The 21,766-nt window shown below is 34.9% G+C and overlaps 1 protein-coding gene across 1 annotated transcript in view; it reads left to right on the top strand.

The window, feature by feature from the left end:
* Positions 1-14,471: 14,471 nt before the first annotated feature.
* The window catches only part of LOC110462045 (thrombospondin-2-like), a 23,419-nt gene continuing 16,124 nt past the window's right edge, over positions 14,472-21,766 (top strand). The window contains exons 1-6 of the mRNA XM_021515820.1: positions 14,472-14,490; positions 14,583-14,753; positions 15,546-15,716; positions 17,463-17,633; positions 20,571-20,702; positions 20,829-21,042. Coding sequence (XP_021371495.1) covers positions 14,472-14,490; positions 14,583-14,753; positions 15,546-15,716; positions 17,463-17,633; positions 20,571-20,702; positions 20,829-21,042 — 878 coding nt within the window. The remainder of the gene's footprint in view (positions 14,491-14,582; positions 14,754-15,545; positions 15,717-17,462; positions 17,634-20,570; positions 20,703-20,828; positions 21,043-21,766) is intronic.

The following is a 21,766-nucleotide window of genomic DNA, read 5'->3' as shown; positions in this document are numbered from 1 at the left end:
GTCCCTCCCCTTCACCACCGTCCCTCCCCTTCACCACCGTCCCTCTTAGAACAGACATGTGAGAAGTTTAACACTCGTGGAATGCTTGTGTTTTAAATGGAAACATTCGAATCAATCATTTTGACAATCGTATATATATATATATATATTAGGCTTGTATCTCCGCAAAGGAGAAGTAAAGCCGGATAAGGATGAGGATGTCCGTTACATATAAGCTTAAGGAGTACAATATAATAGCATACATGGATAACGAGTCTCGTCAGAGGATTTGGCGGAAAGTATAATCGCATCATGATCACCGATCATGTATCTAAATTTACATCCGTTAGGGGCGGATCCAGACATACATGTATATCGGGGAGGGGTTTCTCCCATGTGGAGGGAAAAGTGGAAAATGGTGAAAATAATGACTTTTAAAGAAAATTATCGCTAACGCGCAGTCATTACTAATGTACAATCAAGCGACTTCAGACCATTCAATTTCCCAAGAAATTCGGTTCGATCCCCAGCGGTGGCGGAAAAAGAGAGTGATGTCTGATAGGGTTAGTTGTTATCCCTCCGATGGCACGGTGGTTTCCCCCCGTGGGGTTTCCTCCATCACGAAAACATCGTTTGTTCCCTTAGCGGCATCGTAATAAAAGCTCTACAGAGCTTATGTTTGCTGTTGACAATGTACACGACGCTAAATAAAGATTAAACAAAATTCATATACCATATAATACAGAGAGCCACGAGTTAGTGAAGCAGCGATTTCTCTGTTCCGAAATCATATGTGTTGCTGCATGCATGAAGACAGTATATGTACATGATCACACAACCTAGGGACAACTACATGTAGGATAAGTGTTTGACGAGTATCTGATGGGTTCCAATATGTTGAAATTGAAACGAGACAACGCATCGCCATTCCAGCTTAGAGTTTGTACCATCGACGTGCCATTTGTAAGACGCTTTATGATCTGTATTCACACGTACATTTTGTATACCACGCCGGGGATCAAAATAATTAGATTCCTCATAACTCGTTTTTTTTTTTTTTTTTTAAATATCGAGCTGAAATTTGGAATATATATCAATAAAAGTCTAACTAATAACATATCTTCTGATGTCACTTACTTTAGCGAGTAATTTTAACAATATTATCTGGCGACGCTTTCTTTCCTTTACATGCTAATACACACAAATCCGTATCAGCATTGTGGAACAGCCTTCAGACCTACCTCTATAATTTGGATCGTCAGCTGTTTTAAAAAGTTTTTGAAAACCCATTTCTTTCAAATTTATAACTCCCAAATGAACGGTAGATATTTCATTTTGTCCTGTTTTACACGACTATGTCTCACTTGAAACATTTTGTGACATATTTTAGTCAAAGCTTTAGATTTGTTCTATAACAATTGCGCTATACATATTTTGTAAATCATTATTAATTATGAATTGTTAATCTTCTTTATACCGGGAAAATTTCACCATAATCAAATTTTGTCTCTTTTGCACTTTGGGATGAGGGCAATTTAGTAATGACACCGAAAATCAGTGGACAATATAACATATCTAGTGATTCACAGAGAACAAATGCGTACACTTGCATGTATTTACTCTCGTTGTTTCGTTTTAATCACTGGTAAATGATCAACCGTTTCCATAGTGCCCTGTGTGAGCCGCTATATAAAAGGGATCTATTGGTCCACAGTTAGCCGGGCACCTACCTGGGTTGTCTGGGATTGCCACCTTCTGCTTTAGATTTTACTATTTTTATTTTATTGTCTTGATGATACACCTCTTTCTTTCTCCTGTCAATTGACACTGAATCGCCGTCTTTGATATTTACATTCATAGAAGCCGCCTATTTTTCCTATTATACAATTATATTACAAATTAGTAGCTTGGTCTGCACACTTATGGATGTGTAACTTGATCAATCAAATCGCCTGAAAGAGTTTTATCACATAATGTACTGTGTTATCCAGTGAATATACACGTCATATTTTGTTTTGCGCATTAGCCCATGTAGTATGGCCTAGTATCGGCCCTTTCAATTGTGACGTCACGCCAGGACAAGTTCATGAGGTCACAGGTTTAAGAAGTCAAAATGGCGTCTTTTTACATTTGAAGGTTGCATGAAAATTGTCGTTTTACAAAGAATAAATACCACAAATCTTGATTATGTGATAAAAAGGATCTTACATGAGTTTCCATTTTATATGAGATTTATGAAACTCGTCCCGAATTTTTCGTTTTAGCTCGCCAGAGACTCGTTTCATGAATCTCATATGAAATGGAAACTCATATAAGATCCTATTATTCTATTATGGCCCTTTCCCGAGGGAACTGTTCTCTTATAGTGTTGTCTGGAGAGGTATAGTACCCGAGCCGTTAGGCGAGGGCACTATACCTCTCCAGAAAACACTATAAGAGAACTGTTCCCGAGGGAAAGGGTCATAATAGATTTGGTACATCACATGACTGTCATTTGACAATAAAAAGTAGCATATTTAATAATTAACAACAAATGTCAATAAGATAATTGTTTGAGTAGATCTCTCCTTTTTTGTTTCGTATTCAATTCACTGGATTTAATCATCACTAGTCTCAGCGGTCCAAAAAAAAAGGTATAGTGCCTGTCTCCAGGTATAGTTCCCGTTGTCAAGGGCGGATGCTAACTATACCAAATAGAACAAGGGTAGTTATCCGATAGCTATCCTAGAAATGATCATGTGATGTACTATACATATATATAACACGAATTATAACAATACAAGAACAGAAAGTCGTGTAATAAACTATCTTATACACTTCTAACAACATCCCCTTGGTCGTATCAAGTGTTTGCATCCCATCCTTCGAATTACTCATACTCGGTGTGACGAGTCAGCTTGAGGAACATATACACTGTCCAGTTAACGAAGCATACACATCCTCTCAAACACGTTAAATAACACCAATATGGCAGTTTATTCAGACCGCTTGTTATGGAGGACTTACTATGTGCTGTTGCTTTTCGTTTCGGTGGACATAGCTTCATCAGGTAACGGTAAGGATATCTTAATTATATATTATAAATTTAGAATTTTTAAAACACTTTCTCAGACTTAATTAGATATACTTCTAAGCATATGTAATATGATCCTGGTCAAATTAAACTTAAAGAACATGTACAATAATTCATGTATATTTGTGTTTTAAGAGGTTTTTTTTACATAACCTCAGGTACATGTACATGGGTCAACACACGAACCTTATTATGGATAATATCACACTGAACGAAAGTGGAGTTATTTTTACAAAAAAACATGGACACAACATTACATTGCGCATGTACATCTTTACTGTATAAGCTCTTCAAGTTCGCAATAACAGTATAGCGTGACGTCATAGATCGTACATATATTAGTAGTGTCAAATAATTAAATGGGCATACTTGTTTTGCAGTTAGTGTAATTCTCTAACCGTTGGTTTTTAAATCAGACTTTGGAATGTTGTTGTTTCTTTCCTAAATATTTAATAAAGAACAGCGAGTCTTTGTGAAGAAAGGCGATTATGATAATTCAATAACAAAGGCATTTTTTCACCTCTGTAGGGGTTCTTCATTGGACTGTTTAGTTTGAAATTTTGTAAAGAAACAATGATGATGTTATAGTTTAAGTACAAAAGAATAAATGATCATTAATATTTTGACCCCACAGTAGACATATGCTTAAAATAATGATGTCATTTACAGTTCAATACACGGAAGATAATTTTTTTTTCATTCATTGCATCAGCAAATATGTCAAAATGACGTTCTCCTGATATGTGTCCGAGTGGTGGTTTGTTTTCAGACTGTTAATGCGGATACAGTTCGAAAAATATATGACAAATCTTACAATCAATGTATTGCATTTACCTCCTACCTTAGTATAACTGGTTGGTTAAAACAACTTTTAAATTTTAAATAAATTCGTAATTGTTTGCTGCGTTTTTAGTTTTACAACCAGTATCAGAAACGTGTAATGCACAATATCCGTCTTAGTTTCACGATCTGAATGTCTTTGCAGTGCGACTGTATGGACATAAAACCAAGTACGAGGGAGGAATAGAGATATACTACGACTCCCTACAAACCTGGAACCCGTTATGTGGAGACTGCTGGACAAACTACTCCGCCAACGTGGCCTGTAAGGAACTGGGATTTAGGTTCGTCATACCGACTCCTATAACAACTGTAGTATTTATCACTCAAAGTATCACGAATACCTTGACTACTAAACACTGTAAAACGCAGGAGACTTTACCAAATTGTGTCTACAACCAAATATCAAGTAAAATACCAAATTGTCACAGTTAAACAGAGAAAGATTATTATCTACACATTGTACATGTATTATGTTTGTTTCGCCGCAGTGATAAATTAAAGTGTAAACGTTAAATGTACGCGGTATGAGGTTTGCATATCAAATGTTAATGTTACGTTAATGTTCTGTACAACACTGTTATATTAAGAGTTTTTCTGCGACACTTATTTATGTACATCAGTTTCGTAGATCAGCTTTAAGTTTAGCTGTCTGTTACCACAGGGACCTGAGCATTTGTTACAGCTATATTTGGACCTAAACTGAGTTGTTCAGAGTCATTTTACATGTTTTATGGGTTTAGATCAACTTTCGGTAAAAATGACACCCCCAATGACCATATCTAGGAGAAGGGAGGAAAGCTCTCGATATTGAAATGTCAACCCCACCTAACTTTCTTGCATCAAAAACAACATTCTAGTTGATCTGCGGGAACATGCTTAGTACCGTTGGATAATGGATAATTGCTCTTTTAAAAACTCCTATATGCCCGTAAAATGTAATCTCCTTCCGCGGACATGAACTCCGTTTCCTCCAAAAACACACGCCATTTCAGAGTTTCAAAGTTTTTCGCAATAAGCCTAACACTTTTTTGAATATTAATGAGGTTGACGTCAGCGCGTGCTGAAACATGCAGTGTTGGTTGGTTTAGCGAAAACATGACTGCACTTTCAGCCAATCACACCACGGGTCTCGGCAAGTGGCTGACGTCAACCTCATAAATATTCAAAAAGGTGGCAGGCTGACCACGAAAAACTCAATTATCATGTCTCTGTGACTGCTACGACACTCGAAGACACCCGTACATCTGTTTTGTAGATCAGCTTTAAGTTTAGCGATCTGCTACACAATGTTACTTTGCTTCGACACTCTCTAAAATCAGTATTGTAGAGTAGACTGTAAAAATAAGCAAATGTAAAAATAAGCGTTCTTAAAACCAGGGTAACGTTTCGCGTTTTTCTATGATACTCTTTCACATCAATATCCTGGGATATGTTAGTTGCTCAATTTGATAAGTGGTAAATCATTAGAAAAATCTTTTCAGTTGCTATATGCAAAACTGTTTTTTTATAAGCTGTGTATTACATTTCAGTGGCGGTATACGGGCAAATATACCTTTTAGTAGGCCAGGAGTAATAACAGCTTATTTTGACTGCCCTACTGGAAATGAAGCCAACCTTTCGAGTTGCGCATTTTACACATATCCACAATGCAATCCTTGTATTACAGCGGCAGGTGTTTTGTGTGCAGGTATGTATAGCATAGTCGTAATGTATTTAACAATCCTCTTAAAGCATGTTAACGTGACTGTCCGGAAACGCGGTACTTCATGTAAGTCGAAGTTGCTAACAAGGGGGGAAATGCAATCAGCATCAGTAATATCCTTCATCAAAAGTCCGTCCAAGAAAACATACCACTGTGCTTCAAATACAAAAGCACCCAAGTTATTTTTACAGTTATTTCACTCAACTGCTTAGAAGCTTTTCAGCTACAAGCAAATGCTTTATCAGATTAATTTAGAAATTACCTTAGAATGACATCTCCTTCAGCATGTTCTTGATCGTTATCCACATACAACGATGGTTAAGCTGGATATGTAGTAACAGGCAATCTACTACGCATAATGCTGAGTGTCGATATCTTTTAGGCTCCTACAATCAACTATATTGAGATTTTTAAAATACTAATATATTCTTTGGAAAGTCATGCCAGACAATGGCCGAAACGAAAGCATGCTGAATCGGATTCATTTTCAATGTGGGTCGAATATACCAGGTCCTTAATTTAAAAGGAATAACCGCTCGAGATCCAAAATGAAAACAAAAAAACAAGTTTGTATTTCTTGACCCCGATGTCAACCACACGTAGTGATCTGCATGCAACTGAGTAATATGTAGTAGTGTTTGCAAACAAATCATCTAACAACTCAAACCTTGTTTGAAAACACTATTACATTTTCTGCTACATAAAGATGTATGTTTGCTTGATAGACAAGGAAACCCTACCTTTACATTTTTTTTTAAAAATTTTGAAGAACCAAATACTAGCTAATCACACTCGCTTTTGTATGACAATGTTTCTAAAAACCCATTAATGATAATAAATAAATATAATATACATTCATAAAAACATCCTTACACATATGTTATTGTCTGTAGCTCTGCTTATTGCTCAGTAAAGTCTTTATCCATAACTTTTAATCATTTGTTTAGTAACATTAAAACATTTTTACTTCAATTTCACATGCAGCAATATCGACGCTGTGTTTCTTTAAATAACAAGAAATGTATTGGCCACGTCAATTGTATATACAATTGTATGAAATCAAAGACACGACAGACTCTTCCCCTTTACTTGTTTTCTCGCTATACAGGACAGCTTACGACTAAGCTACTTTTGTATACTATAAGTGATTAGTAGGGACAGCTTACGACTAAGCTATACAGGACAGCCTACGACTAAGCTATACCATAAGTGATTAATAGGTACAGCCTACGACTAAGTTATACTATAAGGAATTAGTAGGGACAGCCTACGACTAAGTTATACTATAAGTGATTAGGAGGGACAGCCTACGGCTTAGTTATACTATAAGTGATTAGTAGGGACAGCCTACGACTAAGTTATACTATAAGTGATTAGTAGGGACAGCCTACGACTAAGCTATACTATAAGTGATTAGTAGGGACAGCCTACGACTAAGCTATACTATAAGTGATTAGTAGGGACAGCCTACGACTAAGCTATGCTATAAGCGTGACGATTCCGATTTTCCGATCGTGAAATTTCCCTGTTTTGATTTGTTATCACTAACCGGTATTTCGCTATGAATATGTGACACAACTTGGATTTGATCTAGATTGACAAAGCGGATGCCAGTGCACCGAAGCAAAAGACGAATACCCTTTCGAAACATATGGCCTTATTTTCCTGGTATTTTTTCGAGGGTTTCCCTGTAAATATTTCCTAATACCCTAGCCTAATTGATTTTGAATTCGAATTATGGTTTGTTGACATTTCGGCATTGCCTTGTAATGTGACTGCATGTGTTATGTGTGCTGATAGGTGTATGTATAACCGCGTTATTATCTTAATAACAATGATCTGGGACCATCAGTTTCGTCATTGTGTAATAAAACATTGAACGGAGGTCGTTTATATTTCTGTTTCACATACGTTTCACTAATACATATGCATACAGGCATTCAATTATTAGATTTTTAATAGCTGGCTGTCTGGTGGCTATTTCTCAAACAGTATGAGAGGGATCTTTTACCAATTTCACAGGAAACTTCCCCATGTCCCCTAGTTATGCATATCGACTTATCACAAAACAAAGATGGCCGTATGGATTAAAAGTTTGTTAGAGCTATTTCTCATAAAGTACTGAAGGGATCTTTTTGAAATTTCACATGATTGGAAAACCAAGATGGCGGATAAGCGGCCATCTTGTTATAGTTAAATTTGTTATCGTTATATCTCAGAAAATACTGGAGGGAAATGATCGACATACATGTAGAACTAATGAAGATGGCACTATGGTGGGCGCCAAGATCCCTCTGTGATCTCATGTTTGTAAGTAAAATTCTGTTAATGATATTTCTCAGAATGTACTGGAGGGATCATTTTCAAATTTCACGTTATTCCTAGTAACGCTTTTTGAATTTTTAGGAATACTCGGAAAGCCATGACGGCCGACAGGCGGCCATCTTGAATATTGAGAGTTGAAATCTGTCAATGCTATTTCTCTTCATCTTGATGTTTTTAAATCTAAGTTTGCTAGGGCTTTTTCTCAGTGAGTACTGGAGGCATCTTTTTTTCAAATTTAAGTGAAGGTTTCCCAGGTGTTTTGAAATTACTTGTATTATGTGTTGATGTATGTCCTATATATGTATATGTCTATGAAATGAAAAATAAAATGAAAACATAGATAAAAAATAAAGGTTTCCCAGGTGTCCCAGTTACTTTTGGGACGGATTGAAAAAACATGTTGGCTGACAGGCGGCCATCTTGAAAATTTAGAGTTAAAAGTACAGGAGGGATCTTTTTCAAATTTTCCATATAAGTTTTCCATGATCTCTTCTTGTATTGACTTTTGGGACTTTTCGGAAAACCGAAATGGCCGACAGGTAGTCATCTTTCATTTTTATACGCCCGTCAAATTTGACGGGAGTATTATGGTATGGCGTTGTCCGTCCGTCCGTCCGTCCGGCGTAAACCTTTGTTTGTCCGGCAATCCCCTCCTACACAATTTGACCTATCTCTTTGAAACTTGGTATACATTAAAATCATGATATGAAGTTGTGTCTCCCTTAACAGAATTATGATTCGACAATTTTTACATAAGTTATTGCCCTTTGTTCATTTCAGTATTTGATTTTTGTCCGGCAATCCCCTCCTACATATTTTGACCGATCTCTTTGAAACCTGGTATACATTATAATCATGATATAAAGTTGTGTCTCCCTTAAAAGAATTTTGATTCGACATCTTTTGCATAGGTTATTGCCCTTTGTTCATTTCAGTATTTGATTTTTGTCCGGCAATCTCCTCCTACATTTTTCAACGGATCTCTTTGAAACTTGGTATACATTATAATCATGATATGAAGTTGTGTCTCCCCTTAACAGAATTATGATTCGACAACTTTTGCATAAGTTATTGCCCTTTGTTCATTTCAGTATTTGTTTTTTGTCCGGCAATCTCCTCCTACATTTTTCAACGGATCTCTTTGAAACTTGGTATACATTATAATCATGATATGAAGTTGTGTCTCCCCTTAACAGAATTATGATTCGACAATTTTTGCATAAGTTATTGCCTTTTGTTCATTTCAGTATTTGATTTTTGTCCGGCAATCTCCTCCTACATTTTTCAACGGATCTCTTTGAGGCTTAGTAGGCTCAATAATCATGATAAGTTGTTGTGTCTCCCTTAAAAGAATTTTAATTCGACAATTTTTGCAAAAGTTATTGGCCTTTGTTCATTTTAGTATTTGATTTTTTGTCCGGCAATCTCCTCCTACATTTGTTGACAGATTTCTTTGAAACTTAGTAGGCTAAATAATCATGATATATTGTTGTGTTTCATCGAAAAGAATTATGATTCAACAATTTTTGCAAAAGTTATAGCCCTTTGTTCATTTTAGTAATTGATTTTTTTATCCGGCCATTTTCTCCTACATTTTTATAGCATGTCAGCTAACCACTCTTTGAATGATGCAGATCTTATTTCAATGTAAGAAAGTATATAACACTATATGGCATTCGACGGGCGTATATTGTTCCGCCCCGCGGTACTCTTGTTAGAATTGGAGCTTGTTAGCGCTATTTATCGGACAACAATTGAGTTATCTTTCCCACAACCACTATAGGTTTCCTCACTCCCACAACCACTGTAGGATTCCTCATTCATGACTCATATGATACACCTGCTAGGAGTTGTTCAACAATTTTGTTTACCTACTTATATTTCAATTCCTACTCAAGTTGGACTCAATGCAACTATATTGTACCAATTGTAGCCTTTTTCATTTGCCGATGAATTTGACCAGATTAACATTGCCTGTGCGTATGGTTTTCCGAAGGGAGATTCATATTGACTTGTCTAAACAAAGATACAACTTTATGATATTTCACATTTTTATTGAAGCAACACAAGAAATTGTTCTAACAACCAAAATCAATCAATCTGCAAAATATTATCAGCTAACGGTTGCTAGCAGTAGTGACAAGCCATGTTATGCCCTAGAAATTCTCCCTCCAGCTACCCAATATGCCTTGTGTAAGTATGAACCCACGGAGCAAATCGGAAAAAACGTAGATCCACAGGGGTTCGTTACAAATATCTGAAATATCATGCTATAACTGATATTGGTCACAGCACACATATATGTTTATGTATGCTGTGACCCATAGCAGTATAGCATATGTGTATACATGTATGTAGCATATGTGTATTTCAGGCATTTGGAACGAACCCATGTGCCTGTGGTAGATCCATGTGGTCCCGTCTTATATGTAATGCAATCAAACAGCCAAATGTCATATCAATTTTTTCGTCCTTTCAAGCCAAGTATGGTTTCATGTCTAATTCGACATTTAATTACTGCAGCTTCACATTCCAGGAATGTAGAACCTCGAAATTAAGCGGCTTTCCACTTCGAGCTAGTAAAAAGATGGCTGCCGTAGACTCGCAGCTGAGCCTGTGCACCGCGTTTACGATGACGCATCAGAAAATTTGACATCTTATAAATTCATCAACAAAAAATAAATATGACATTTAAAAAATGGTTTTGTATTTTGTTTCTACATAATTAGGCTGTATTGAATTATCAACGTACACCATCATGTTGTTTGATGGTCCTTCACTGATGGACTATATTATTTTTTACATTACGGCAATACGTCAAAAAGCTCCAGAACATTGAACAAACGATCAGAATGGACACCACAAGTTCCAATTATTGAAAAAAACCACCACGTTGGTTGAATTGAATTTGTTTCAAGACCAACTCAATTCATCACCCCATGAAATCGACCAAAGCAAGCAAAGCATGGATGTGATTTCGTCAATCTTTGATTTATGACGTCACGTAACAATGCTTTTCGACCTCATTTTCCATTGTGACGTCATAATCATGCTCCATGGCAATGGTTACCTAATCGGAAACACACATGCTGTATTTTCCAAGGGAAAAAATGTGGGGTTTCCGATAAAATACGAATGTTATGAGAGAAACAGGTCCCAAACTCGTGAATAGAAAAAAAGAAATGGTCGCTTGGCAGCCATCTTTGGTTTCGACAGTTCCAGTTTGTTACACTATTTCCAAAGTAGTACTGGATAGATCTTTCTCAAATATCAAATTAGGAGTTCCCCTTTTACACATTAAGTACTGTGCTAGTCCATAGGTCAAACTACAACCTCACTTTGAAGGAGCAATGTCATACACAGCAGTATAAGGTTTTGACTGAAAGTTACCACAAGGTACATTTACTGTTAACATGACTCAATCTAACAGATGAAAATGTTAGAGAAAACAAAAGAAGTAAAGAAAACAAAAGAAGTAAAGAAAAGATCAATCTTATATAAAGCTTATCAAGAAGGTATACTGGTGGGCGTTAAGCGGCATCCGTGTTAACCAATCTCTGTCTTCCATCTGTATGTTACAATCATTTTTCTATATTTATTATAGGTGCTGTAAGACTTCGTAGCTCCATTTCACAAACAAACACAGGTATCGTAGAGTTGTTTTGGAAAGCGAGTTCACCTGATCAATATATTTGGGCATTTCTGTGTGGGGGATGCTGGACTGATAAGAATGCAAACGTTACATGCAAACAACTTGGTTACAGGTACGTACAGTAACAGGTGCAGCATGAACATTTTAATGCAATATTATCTTCATTTAATTCAACGAAAATAATACACAGAACATTGCTGTTTTCACCTGTGTTATTCCACCGTGTAGTTAATTATGTTCAATGGTGTCGCTCGCTGTGATTAACCCTATCGGTTTACATATACTACATTACTACATATGATTTTATAATCGTCACTTATTTTACATAAACGCCATGCCACAAACACTAAATAGTTTAAATCCTAAGTAGCTGATGCAACTCTACTGGGTTTTACGGGAGACATCATGACGGGTGTATGAAATGCAAACACGGTGGAATATCGGAGGACATTTCCGTTTTATTAATTTCATCTTTTTGTTATATATATATATATTTGAACATGATCATGATGATGTTTTCCCTTTTGATTTTGTTTCTTTCTGTATCAGTTTTTGTATCCTAGTTTATTGATGATATTGAACATTTTATTTCTTCGTATCAATACACAAATTCAAACTAATATAATTACAGTCGAGATTCAAACTGGTTCCTTGTTATCTTCAGCTCAGATTACTTATTCACCCCTGAATTTTATAATAAACTATTCCATCCTTTGAATTGGAAGAGATACAATGTGTCTTCAGGGGTGAATGAGTTAAAAGCGTTACCGCATTTGTATTCAGCATATAGCCGGTTATTACTAATTTGAAAGCTGTAAAGAAGGTGAAATGACTTCACTATACCAGGATATCAGGTAACTCAGGTATCAGCATAACTTAAAGTCTACCATGTGTTAATTGCCGCTTTGTCATTTATTCTCTGAGGCTTGGCGTTTTCTTTAAAAACGGGTATATTGTCATCGTAAGTTCGTTGGAAATGTATATTATCATATTTTATTTACTAGTTACAAGGAACTAGATGCTTTACATTTTAGGACACGTACATGTATGTACTGTATGTACTTTTATATGAACACTTATATCAGTAACCAGTTGTTCTATGTACATTTCTTTATAACGGTAACTAGTTGTTCTATGTAACAACATTTCTATATAACGGTAACCAGTTGTTCTATGTAACAACATTATTATATAACGGTAACCAGTTGTTCTATGTACATTTCTATATAACGGTAATCAGTTGTTCTATGTAACAACATTTCTATATAACGGTAACGAGTTGTTATATGTACATTTCTATATAACGGTAACCAGTTGTTCTATGTACATTTCTATATAACTGTAACCAGTTTTTCTATGTACGTAACAACATTTCTATATAAAGGTAACCAGTTGTTCTATGTAACAACATTTCTATATAACGGTAACGAGTTGTTCAATGTGCATTTCTATATAACGGTAACCAGTTGTTCTATGTAACAACATTTCTATATAACGGTAACCAGTTGTTCTATGTAACAACATTTCTATATTACGGTAACCAGTTGTTCTATGTACATTTCTATATAACGGTAACCAGTTGTTCTATGTAACAACATTTCTATAAAATGTTAACCAGTTGTTCTAGCTATATACATCACATACCTGTAATTAAACACTGAACATTGTTCTTTGTACATAGTTTCATCAACCGTGTTTTGAATCATACTTTTTCCAACTACAGTAATCTTTTGTCTCCTTTTGTATTTCCATAGCTGATAAATACTGTTCAGTAAACACTTATGAATATTATATTTGTCTGAAGTGGTATATAGGTGACAAAAAATGGGTTTTTTGATTTCGGCAAGTAACATTATATTAATATGATGAAGATATACGCTAAAACCTGAAATCAAGAAAAATGAAGATACAAATAAGCATTTAAGTTATATTGGCAGTAGTTTTTATTTCCAATGATTACGACTGAATGTTGTTAGTTTGTTGTTTATTTTACCAGTGTTAACTTTTACAGACTATATGTTGTGCTGTTTACAAATTACAAACTACGGAGTTCCTAAGTATATTAGAACAGTTGCACGTCTGTATCGATTTACCATGTTTGCAATATGTTAAACGGAAGACGACGTACAATTAGGATAGTATGTTTAAATACTTAAAATGTTACTCAGATATTTGTATTACAGTAGAGGTAACAGAGGCGGAACATTCCGAATAATTGACAAAGTAGCACGGTGGACTGATTCATATCGATGCCTTGGATACGAGTCAGAATTGAGATTTTGCCCAGTGGTTTATAACAACTGTCCGTCTTGCGAAAGTCGTGCAGGTATTCAGTGTGCTGGTAAGAATATTTTGTCAAATAATTTGCATGTATTTGTGAAAGTATTTGTTCCTATTATAGTAGATCGTAAAATAATAATAAAAAATCATAAAAATATGCACACTTTTTATCAATTAAGTTCATTATTGAAAGAACTTTCAGCGAGGAAATGTATATAGATTTGTTTCATTTCAATGATTATACGCTTTTTTAATTTCTTTATGACACAAATAACACATTTAATAGGTTGTAACCTATCATATGCTATTGTAGTAAGTGCAGGTTGTATTTCTTGTAGTTAAACGAGGTTATGATTTATCGTAGTTAATAGAGGTAATGTTTCTAATAATTTAAAAAAGTGTAAACAATATGTAGTGTAATAGCTAGAGTATGTAATTTACTTGCAGATGCTCGAATGGTCAATGTTTTGATAGAGTAATACTCCTCACAATATAGATGTGTCCCAATGAATATAATAACGACATTCTTATACTTATCCATTATCAAAGACAACAGAGTGGAAAACTTTAGGACACATCAATAGGTTTCTGATGTAAACATGCTTACGATAGGCATAATGAGAATCTCTGGAATTCGTATGTGGACTGAGAGGACATTGAGTAGAGTAAAACAGTACATTTAATGGTTGAACTATTATATATTAAATTGCGGTTATTATTAATTTTAGTTGATGGAGGTTGGAGTCAGTGGAGTTCTTATGGGGGTTGCTCAGCGACTTGCGGTGAAGGGGTTCAGGAAAGGATAAGGTCGTGTAACAATCCAACACCCCTAAATGGCGGATTTATATGCGCAGGCAGTAACATATATCGTAGAATATGTAACGAAAGGACATGCCCAAGTAAGAAATGTGATATATAACACTGGTCTTATAGTAATGATTGAACGTTTTATTTATTTCTTTATGAAAAAAAACTAACATTGGGAATAGGTTGTGACCTGTCATATGCTTTTCTAGTTAGTGCAGGTTATGTTTCAATGTAGTTAGTGCAGGTTTTTGTTCATTGTAGTTAATGGAGGATATAATTTATTGTAGTTAATTGAGGTACACTGTAATAATTCATTGTAGTGAGTGCAGGTTATACATATATATGTACCTTTTCGAAGTTAATGGATGCTATTATTTATTGTAATCAGTTATTTTTCGCAGGGGTTTTTATTTCGCTATATTCGCTTTTTGAATAATTTCCACGAATTCTAAACACCAGCGAAATTTTCGAAAATGTTAGCTACTTTTACGGACCTTATCACAACATGTTGAAAATACTTATAGCCCAACGCTTAAATGAACTCAAATCTGATTATCACCGGACAACAGAGCAGTCCGTGTAAAAACAAACACTTATATATAAGTGGCCACAGCATATTTATGTGTACACAGTGGGTGATTACAGGCGACATTCTATTCATCTGTCAACAAAATGGCATTCATATCGACTGTATACTGCATCTGGTAACAGTTCGATGCTTAAATGTGGTAACTATAGGTTATATCTCATTGCAGTTACTTGTAATGATAGTTGGAATCCGTTAAAGTTAGTGAAGGTTGTACATTTTTATCATTAATGGAGATTATGCTTTATTGTAGTTAATAGAAGTTGAATTATTCAATCTCGGTTATTATTTATTTTAGTTGATGGAAGTTGGAGTTTGTGGATTCCTGATGGACGTTGTTCAGTGACTTGCGAGAAGGGAATTCAGAACAAGAAAAGGTTGTGTAACAATCCAACACCCCACTTTGGTGGATCGGCATGCGCAGGCAGAAACGAAACTGTTGGATTCTGTAACGAAGGGCCATGCCCAAGTAAGAAAATATTTGATATAAAATACTTGCCTTTTATATAATGATTGAACTATTTCTTATTTCTTTATGAAAAAATAACCTACTCGCCGAATAGGTTGTAACCTGTCATATGTTATTGTACATAGTGCAGGTTATAATTCATTGTAAGAAATGAATGTTATTTTTTACTGTAGTTAACTGAGGTCGTGCGTGTAATTAGCTAATACAGGTTATAATTAATTGTTGTTAGTGCGGGTTACAATTAATTTTAGTTAAACGAGGTTATATTTATTGTAGTTAGTAGTGATTATTTTCATTGCAGTTAATGGAGGTAATAATTTATAGTAGTGAATGGAGGTTATAATTCATTGTAGTGAATAGAGGTTGAAATATTATAAATTAAAAAAGTGTAAACAATGCACTGTAATAGCTAGGGTATGTAATTTTTCATGCAAATGCTCGAATGGTAAACGTTTTGATAGAGTAATACTCCTCACAATATAGATGTGTCCCAATGGATATAATTACGATATTGAAAGTTATAACTTATTAACGAAGATTATTTTTGTTTTGATAATAAAGATTATAATTATTAGTAGTTGATGGTGGTTATATCTTTTTTGTAGTTAACGGTTGTTATGATTTATTGTAGTCAATGGAGGTTATCATTATTGTTGTTAATTTAGGTAATACATTGTAGTTCCTAGAGGTTAATGCAGGTTATAATTTATTGTAGTTAATGAAGGTTATTTAAGCATTGAACTGTTACCAGATGTATATTGCAGTATACAGTATAGGCTAACGACATATAGGCAAATGCAACACAGAATGTAAATATAACTCAATGTTGTTAATGGTGGTTATAACTCAATATTTACATTCTGTGTTGCATTTGCCTATATGTCGTTAGTAAACCAAATTCCAGTATATGAGACTGTATACTGCAATTTACAGTGATTCGGTCAGTGTAGGAACATACATGGCCACCAGATACTTTCGGTATCAATAGGCCTATAGTCAGAGAACGTTCTTGGTTCGTAAGCATTTAGCAATGTAGGTCATCGCAAAAGATAAAGCAACCTGGCAAATTATGACAATATAAATTTATTATAAGATGTGTAGGTACCACAAAATTATTGTAAGCGCCATTCTAGATACGAAATTACCAAGTTTGTCAACGTCATCACACAGGGGCTCGGTTTCGAGATTTTGAGTTATGCATAACATCAGTGAATAACCACAACACTACAATTCAGCATTTATAAAACCTTGTAAAAGTCGAGGGTATCGACAAGGTTTAAGAATGTGTATAAATACCTTTTTAAGTGTTATGATTCTTCAGTGATGTCATCCATTACTCAAAATAACGAAACCGAGTCCCTGTGAACGTCGTCTGCTAGCGATGCTAATCTGACCGATTAGACATGGAATTTGTTTCAATCGACATTTCCTTGGAATCATTATCACCTACTGAAAGGACCACTTTAATTAAAAAAAATCCGAGTATATATGCTTCTGAAAATAACGGGCGACATTATATTTATCTTTCATCCAAATTGCATTCATATCGACTGTATACTGCATCTGGTACCAGTTCAATGTTTAAATGTAGTTACTATAGGTTATATCTCATTGCAGTTACTTGTTATGATGGTTGAAATCCGTTAAAGTAAGTGAAGATTGTACATTTTTATCATTAATGGAGATTATGCTTTATTGTAGTTAATAGAGGTTGAATTATTCAATTGCGGTTATTTTTTATTTCAGTTGATGGAAGTTGGAGTTTGTGGATTTCTGATGGACCTTGTTCAGCGACTTGCGGGGAGGGGGTTCAGGCCAAGAAAAGGTTGTGCAACAATCCAACACCCCAATATGGTGGATCGGCATGCGCAGGCAGTAACAAAGATGTTGGATTCTGTAAGGAAAGGCCATGCCCAAGTAAGAAAAAATTGATATAAAATACTTGCCTTTTTTATAATGATTGAACTATTTTTAATTTCGATATGAAATAATACCTAACCCGATGAATAGGTTGTAACCTGTCATATGCTATTGTAGATAGTACAGGTTATAATTTATTTTATCACATGCCTATGCAATCTTACGATAGTAATACATTATTTTGTCAGGTGTGTTTTCTGTCTGCTTGTATCACACATGTGCGACACAAGATCCTGTATCACCACAGTAGCCGGAACTACTTTTTAGGGGAATTCCCTCTACTGACACCGCTAAAAATAGCCTGGTATTTGTATTCAACATAAACTTCCAAATATCGTCACAGTCGCGTACAACATCACATTCATCACCTCCAACGAAATACCGACGAATACTGCCAATTGTTGACTCAGATGATAAAGATTTTATCTAGATTTCTTGTGTTTTCTGACCTTGGAGCGTAACGTCACTCAGACTCAGCGCGTGCTGTGACGTTGCGAGACTTTGGGAGAATTTGTAATGACCGACATTTAAACTTGCATGAATATACGTAACTTTATGACATTAAATGTGTTGCATTTGAATTATTCTATGTTATTTTGTATTTAACCATTAATATTTAAAATGTTGTACACCCAAAGGTACAGTTCAGTCTCAAAAAGTCTCTTATCATTCACAGGTCCTGTGAACCATCCAATGACCTTTTTTAAGACCATGCAATGATTTTTTTTTAAGATTTTTTTTTCTATATCTCAGAATTATCAAAACAACACATTAATTATACAAATAATGTATTAAATAAAAATAAAAGAAATACATTATCATAAAAAAAACAAGATAATGCCATTTTTTTAATAAAAAACAAGTTTCTTATAAAAAAAATCCTGGCATTGCGTCGACCTGTGTGCCGATGGATAACGACAAAAAGAGGAAAAATATAAAATGTGCATTTAGTCATATAAGATAAAATTCCTAATTACCAAGGCTACAATAGGGTTAAGTCATGTGATAAAAGCAAAACCACACATATGTGTTGATATGAGCACACTCGTGATATATTCCTCCGCCACCACAAACTCATACGATCCGAATATTCAGATCAACACATATGTGTGGTTTTGCCTATGTATTTAATGGAGGTTATTATTTACTGTAGTTAACTGAGGTAATCATTCACTGTAGTGAAATGAGGTCGTGCGTGTAATTATTCATAAGTAGTTAATACAGGTTATAATTTATTGTTGTAAGTGCAGGTTACAGTTTATTTTAGTTAAACGAGGTTATATTTATTGTAGTTAGTAGAGGTTATTTTCATTGCAGTAAATGGAGGTAATAATTTATAGTAGTGAATGGAAGTTATAATTCATTGTTGTGAATAGAGGTTGAAATATTATAAATTAAAAAAGTGTAAACAATGCACTGAAATAGCTAGGGTATGTAATTTTTCATGCAAATGCTCGAATGGTAAACGTTTTGATAGAGTAAAACCCTCACAATATAGATGTGTCCCAATAAATATAATAACGATATTGAAAGTTATAATTTATTAACGAAGATCATTTTTGTTTTGATAATAAAGTTTAATAATTAATAGTAGTTGATGGAGGTTATAACTTTTTTGTAGTGTACGGTTGTTATGATTTATTGTAGTCAATGGAGGTTATCATTATTGTTGTTAATTTAGGTTATAGTTCCTAGATGTTGATGCAGGTCATACTTTAGTGTAGTTAATGGAGGTTATAATTTATTGTAGTGAAAGGAGGTTATACTTTATAATTGTAAATGGGGGTAATTATTCATAGATAATGAGACATACATTTCACTTCAACATATTATTTCATGATAAGTCAGAGTATCCCATGATGCTTTACGGCAACCTCCCGGTATGCTTTGCAGTACCCTTTTCTGTTGTCAAGGGATACTCTGACCTCTTCATACACATCGCATCAACACATTTGCCCTCCCGGAAGACCTGATTTCGCCTTCGATTTAAAAAAATGAATGAGGTTATCTTATTCTTGTTTTTTGTTTTCACATGCTGCTGTATCAACATTATGCTGTCTTTAAATATCAACAAAGTCTTGACCAAGTCCATTGTATATATCCTCCTGAACTTGATATATGCATGTCTTTGAACAGTATGACTTTCGTGATAGATGTCGCCGGCGACGGACAAACTTATAACACTGGGTTTCAAAAGAAATGTTATGGTCGCAAATATGATTTCGTTATGAAATAAATGTCCTGTTTTTTATGAAGGTCGATGTTTTTGGTTCTGCTCATTAGTATGCAATGTTGTTTAGTTTTTACAACCCCAGATATCGCCATGAGGACCTGTCATGCTTTGGATTTGTCGGGCTGTCATCGATAAAGTAGAAGACGCTTAGCCTTCCAGAATATCTGGTCAAAGTTTTCTTGCATTTTTGCAGGGGTCTCATTGTAAATTATTTCTACTGTCATGTGTTGCCCTAGTTATATAGATTTTGAGTTGAATGTACTTCAGTGTTCTCTTGTTAATGCTTTGTGAATTGACCTTGTGGTCTTTTTTGCATCGACTTGTTTTTGGATCTTGTCCTATGGTATGGAAGGTCTTGTACCTTGTCTTTTCTTTTCGTTTGACTGTTTTCACAAAGAATAAAATATAAAAGTGAATTAAAAAATAAAATGCAACCGATAGTTTATCCATGTATTACGAAACATGAATATGGTTTGTTGAATTGAGAAGTAACGTAGACTTCTAGCATCTCTGATTTGTTGGCTATTCCAATCTGAATTGTTGCCTGTAACTATGTTATACTTTACCTGCTAAACTCCAGGTTTACCAGTTTATCTTATCAACCACACATGTCAACAACAACGATGTAGATGATAATGCTGTTCACATTGATGAGTTTAGGTGCCATTTTGTAATCACTTTTACAATTTTTATTCTTGAAGAAACATGGAACGATAGCTGTTTGATGAATTCCGACTGCACTGATCACCTGGTATGTAACGACAGGTATAATACCTGTGATTGTATGCGTGTAACGGACGTTTGGGATCCAGTTCATATGATATGCCTATCAAGTAAGTCAGTATCTTCATTTTGTTTAAGTATTAATTGTGTATCTCTTTTATTTGTAACAAAATTTCATATCAGTTATTAACAGTTGTATGGATTATGAAATATCCTCGTACGTTAACGCTTTCCAGGTTTGGAGTTCCTTGCGATATATTCACCAGAGAGACTAGACTTCGCCTCCGCTACCAAGAACTGCACTAACAATATGACAGGCTTCCTGGCTACTCGCGACTTCATGAATAACATGTTCCTCACATGCATGGACACTAACCATGATATATGGCTGGCCAACACCATAGAAACAACGAGTACAAACGATGGAGGTATCAATTTTTATGATGTTCTGTATGTTATCTTGTATAAAATAAAGTCTTGAATATATAAATATACAAAGAACAATTAACTGATAAGACTTACAACAGTACAACAAACAGCAAAGAATGGATCAATGATTTAATCGATAAATATAAAACCACGGAATAAATAACAAATATAAGTGGTTAAATGTTGCACTATTTTGAAAGCAATGGGCTCCTTTCTCGATATGCATACCTTATGTATGCTCACCATACCGTCGGGTATGTCATGATGCAATGTAAACTCGAGTTCTCTCTACGTGCCATCTTGCGGAAGAGTTGAATATAGTGGAAAACGTCCAAAATCCTTATTACACTCGAAAGAGATTTGAAAGAGATGAATTGAATCGCGTGGCAGAATATCTAGCTCCTCTGTTATCTTCATAGGCAGGTATCAGCCCAGCAATCAAATTGTTTACTATGAGCCTTTTATTTAGCCTTAACATATTCTAAAGGTGCAGAGAAAATATTTGTATCAAAAATGGAGCCGTTGTATTTCGAATTCGGATGTTGCATACTAATTCAGTAGTTAAAATGTTTTACATGTATGGACTTGCGTACACATTTCACACTTTCCAATATCGATTTGAATGTATGTTATCTCATGATTTAAATGCTCATCATTTCCTTACAGGAACTAATGAGGTGGGATTGTGTATAACAGGCGGTGTAAACCAAGCGTCCGAAATGTTGTTGACGAGTGTGAACTGTAA

Source organism: Mizuhopecten yessoensis, unplaced genomic scaffold (genome assembly GCF_002113885.1).
Source record: "Mizuhopecten yessoensis strain PY_sf001 unplaced genomic scaffold, ASM211388v2 scaffold10737, whole genome shotgun sequence".
NCBI lineage: Eukaryota > Metazoa > Mollusca > Bivalvia > Pectinida > Pectinidae > Mizuhopecten > Mizuhopecten yessoensis.
The sequence above is the reverse complement of the archived record's forward strand: the minus strand, read 5'-3'. Positions and strand labels throughout refer to the sequence as shown.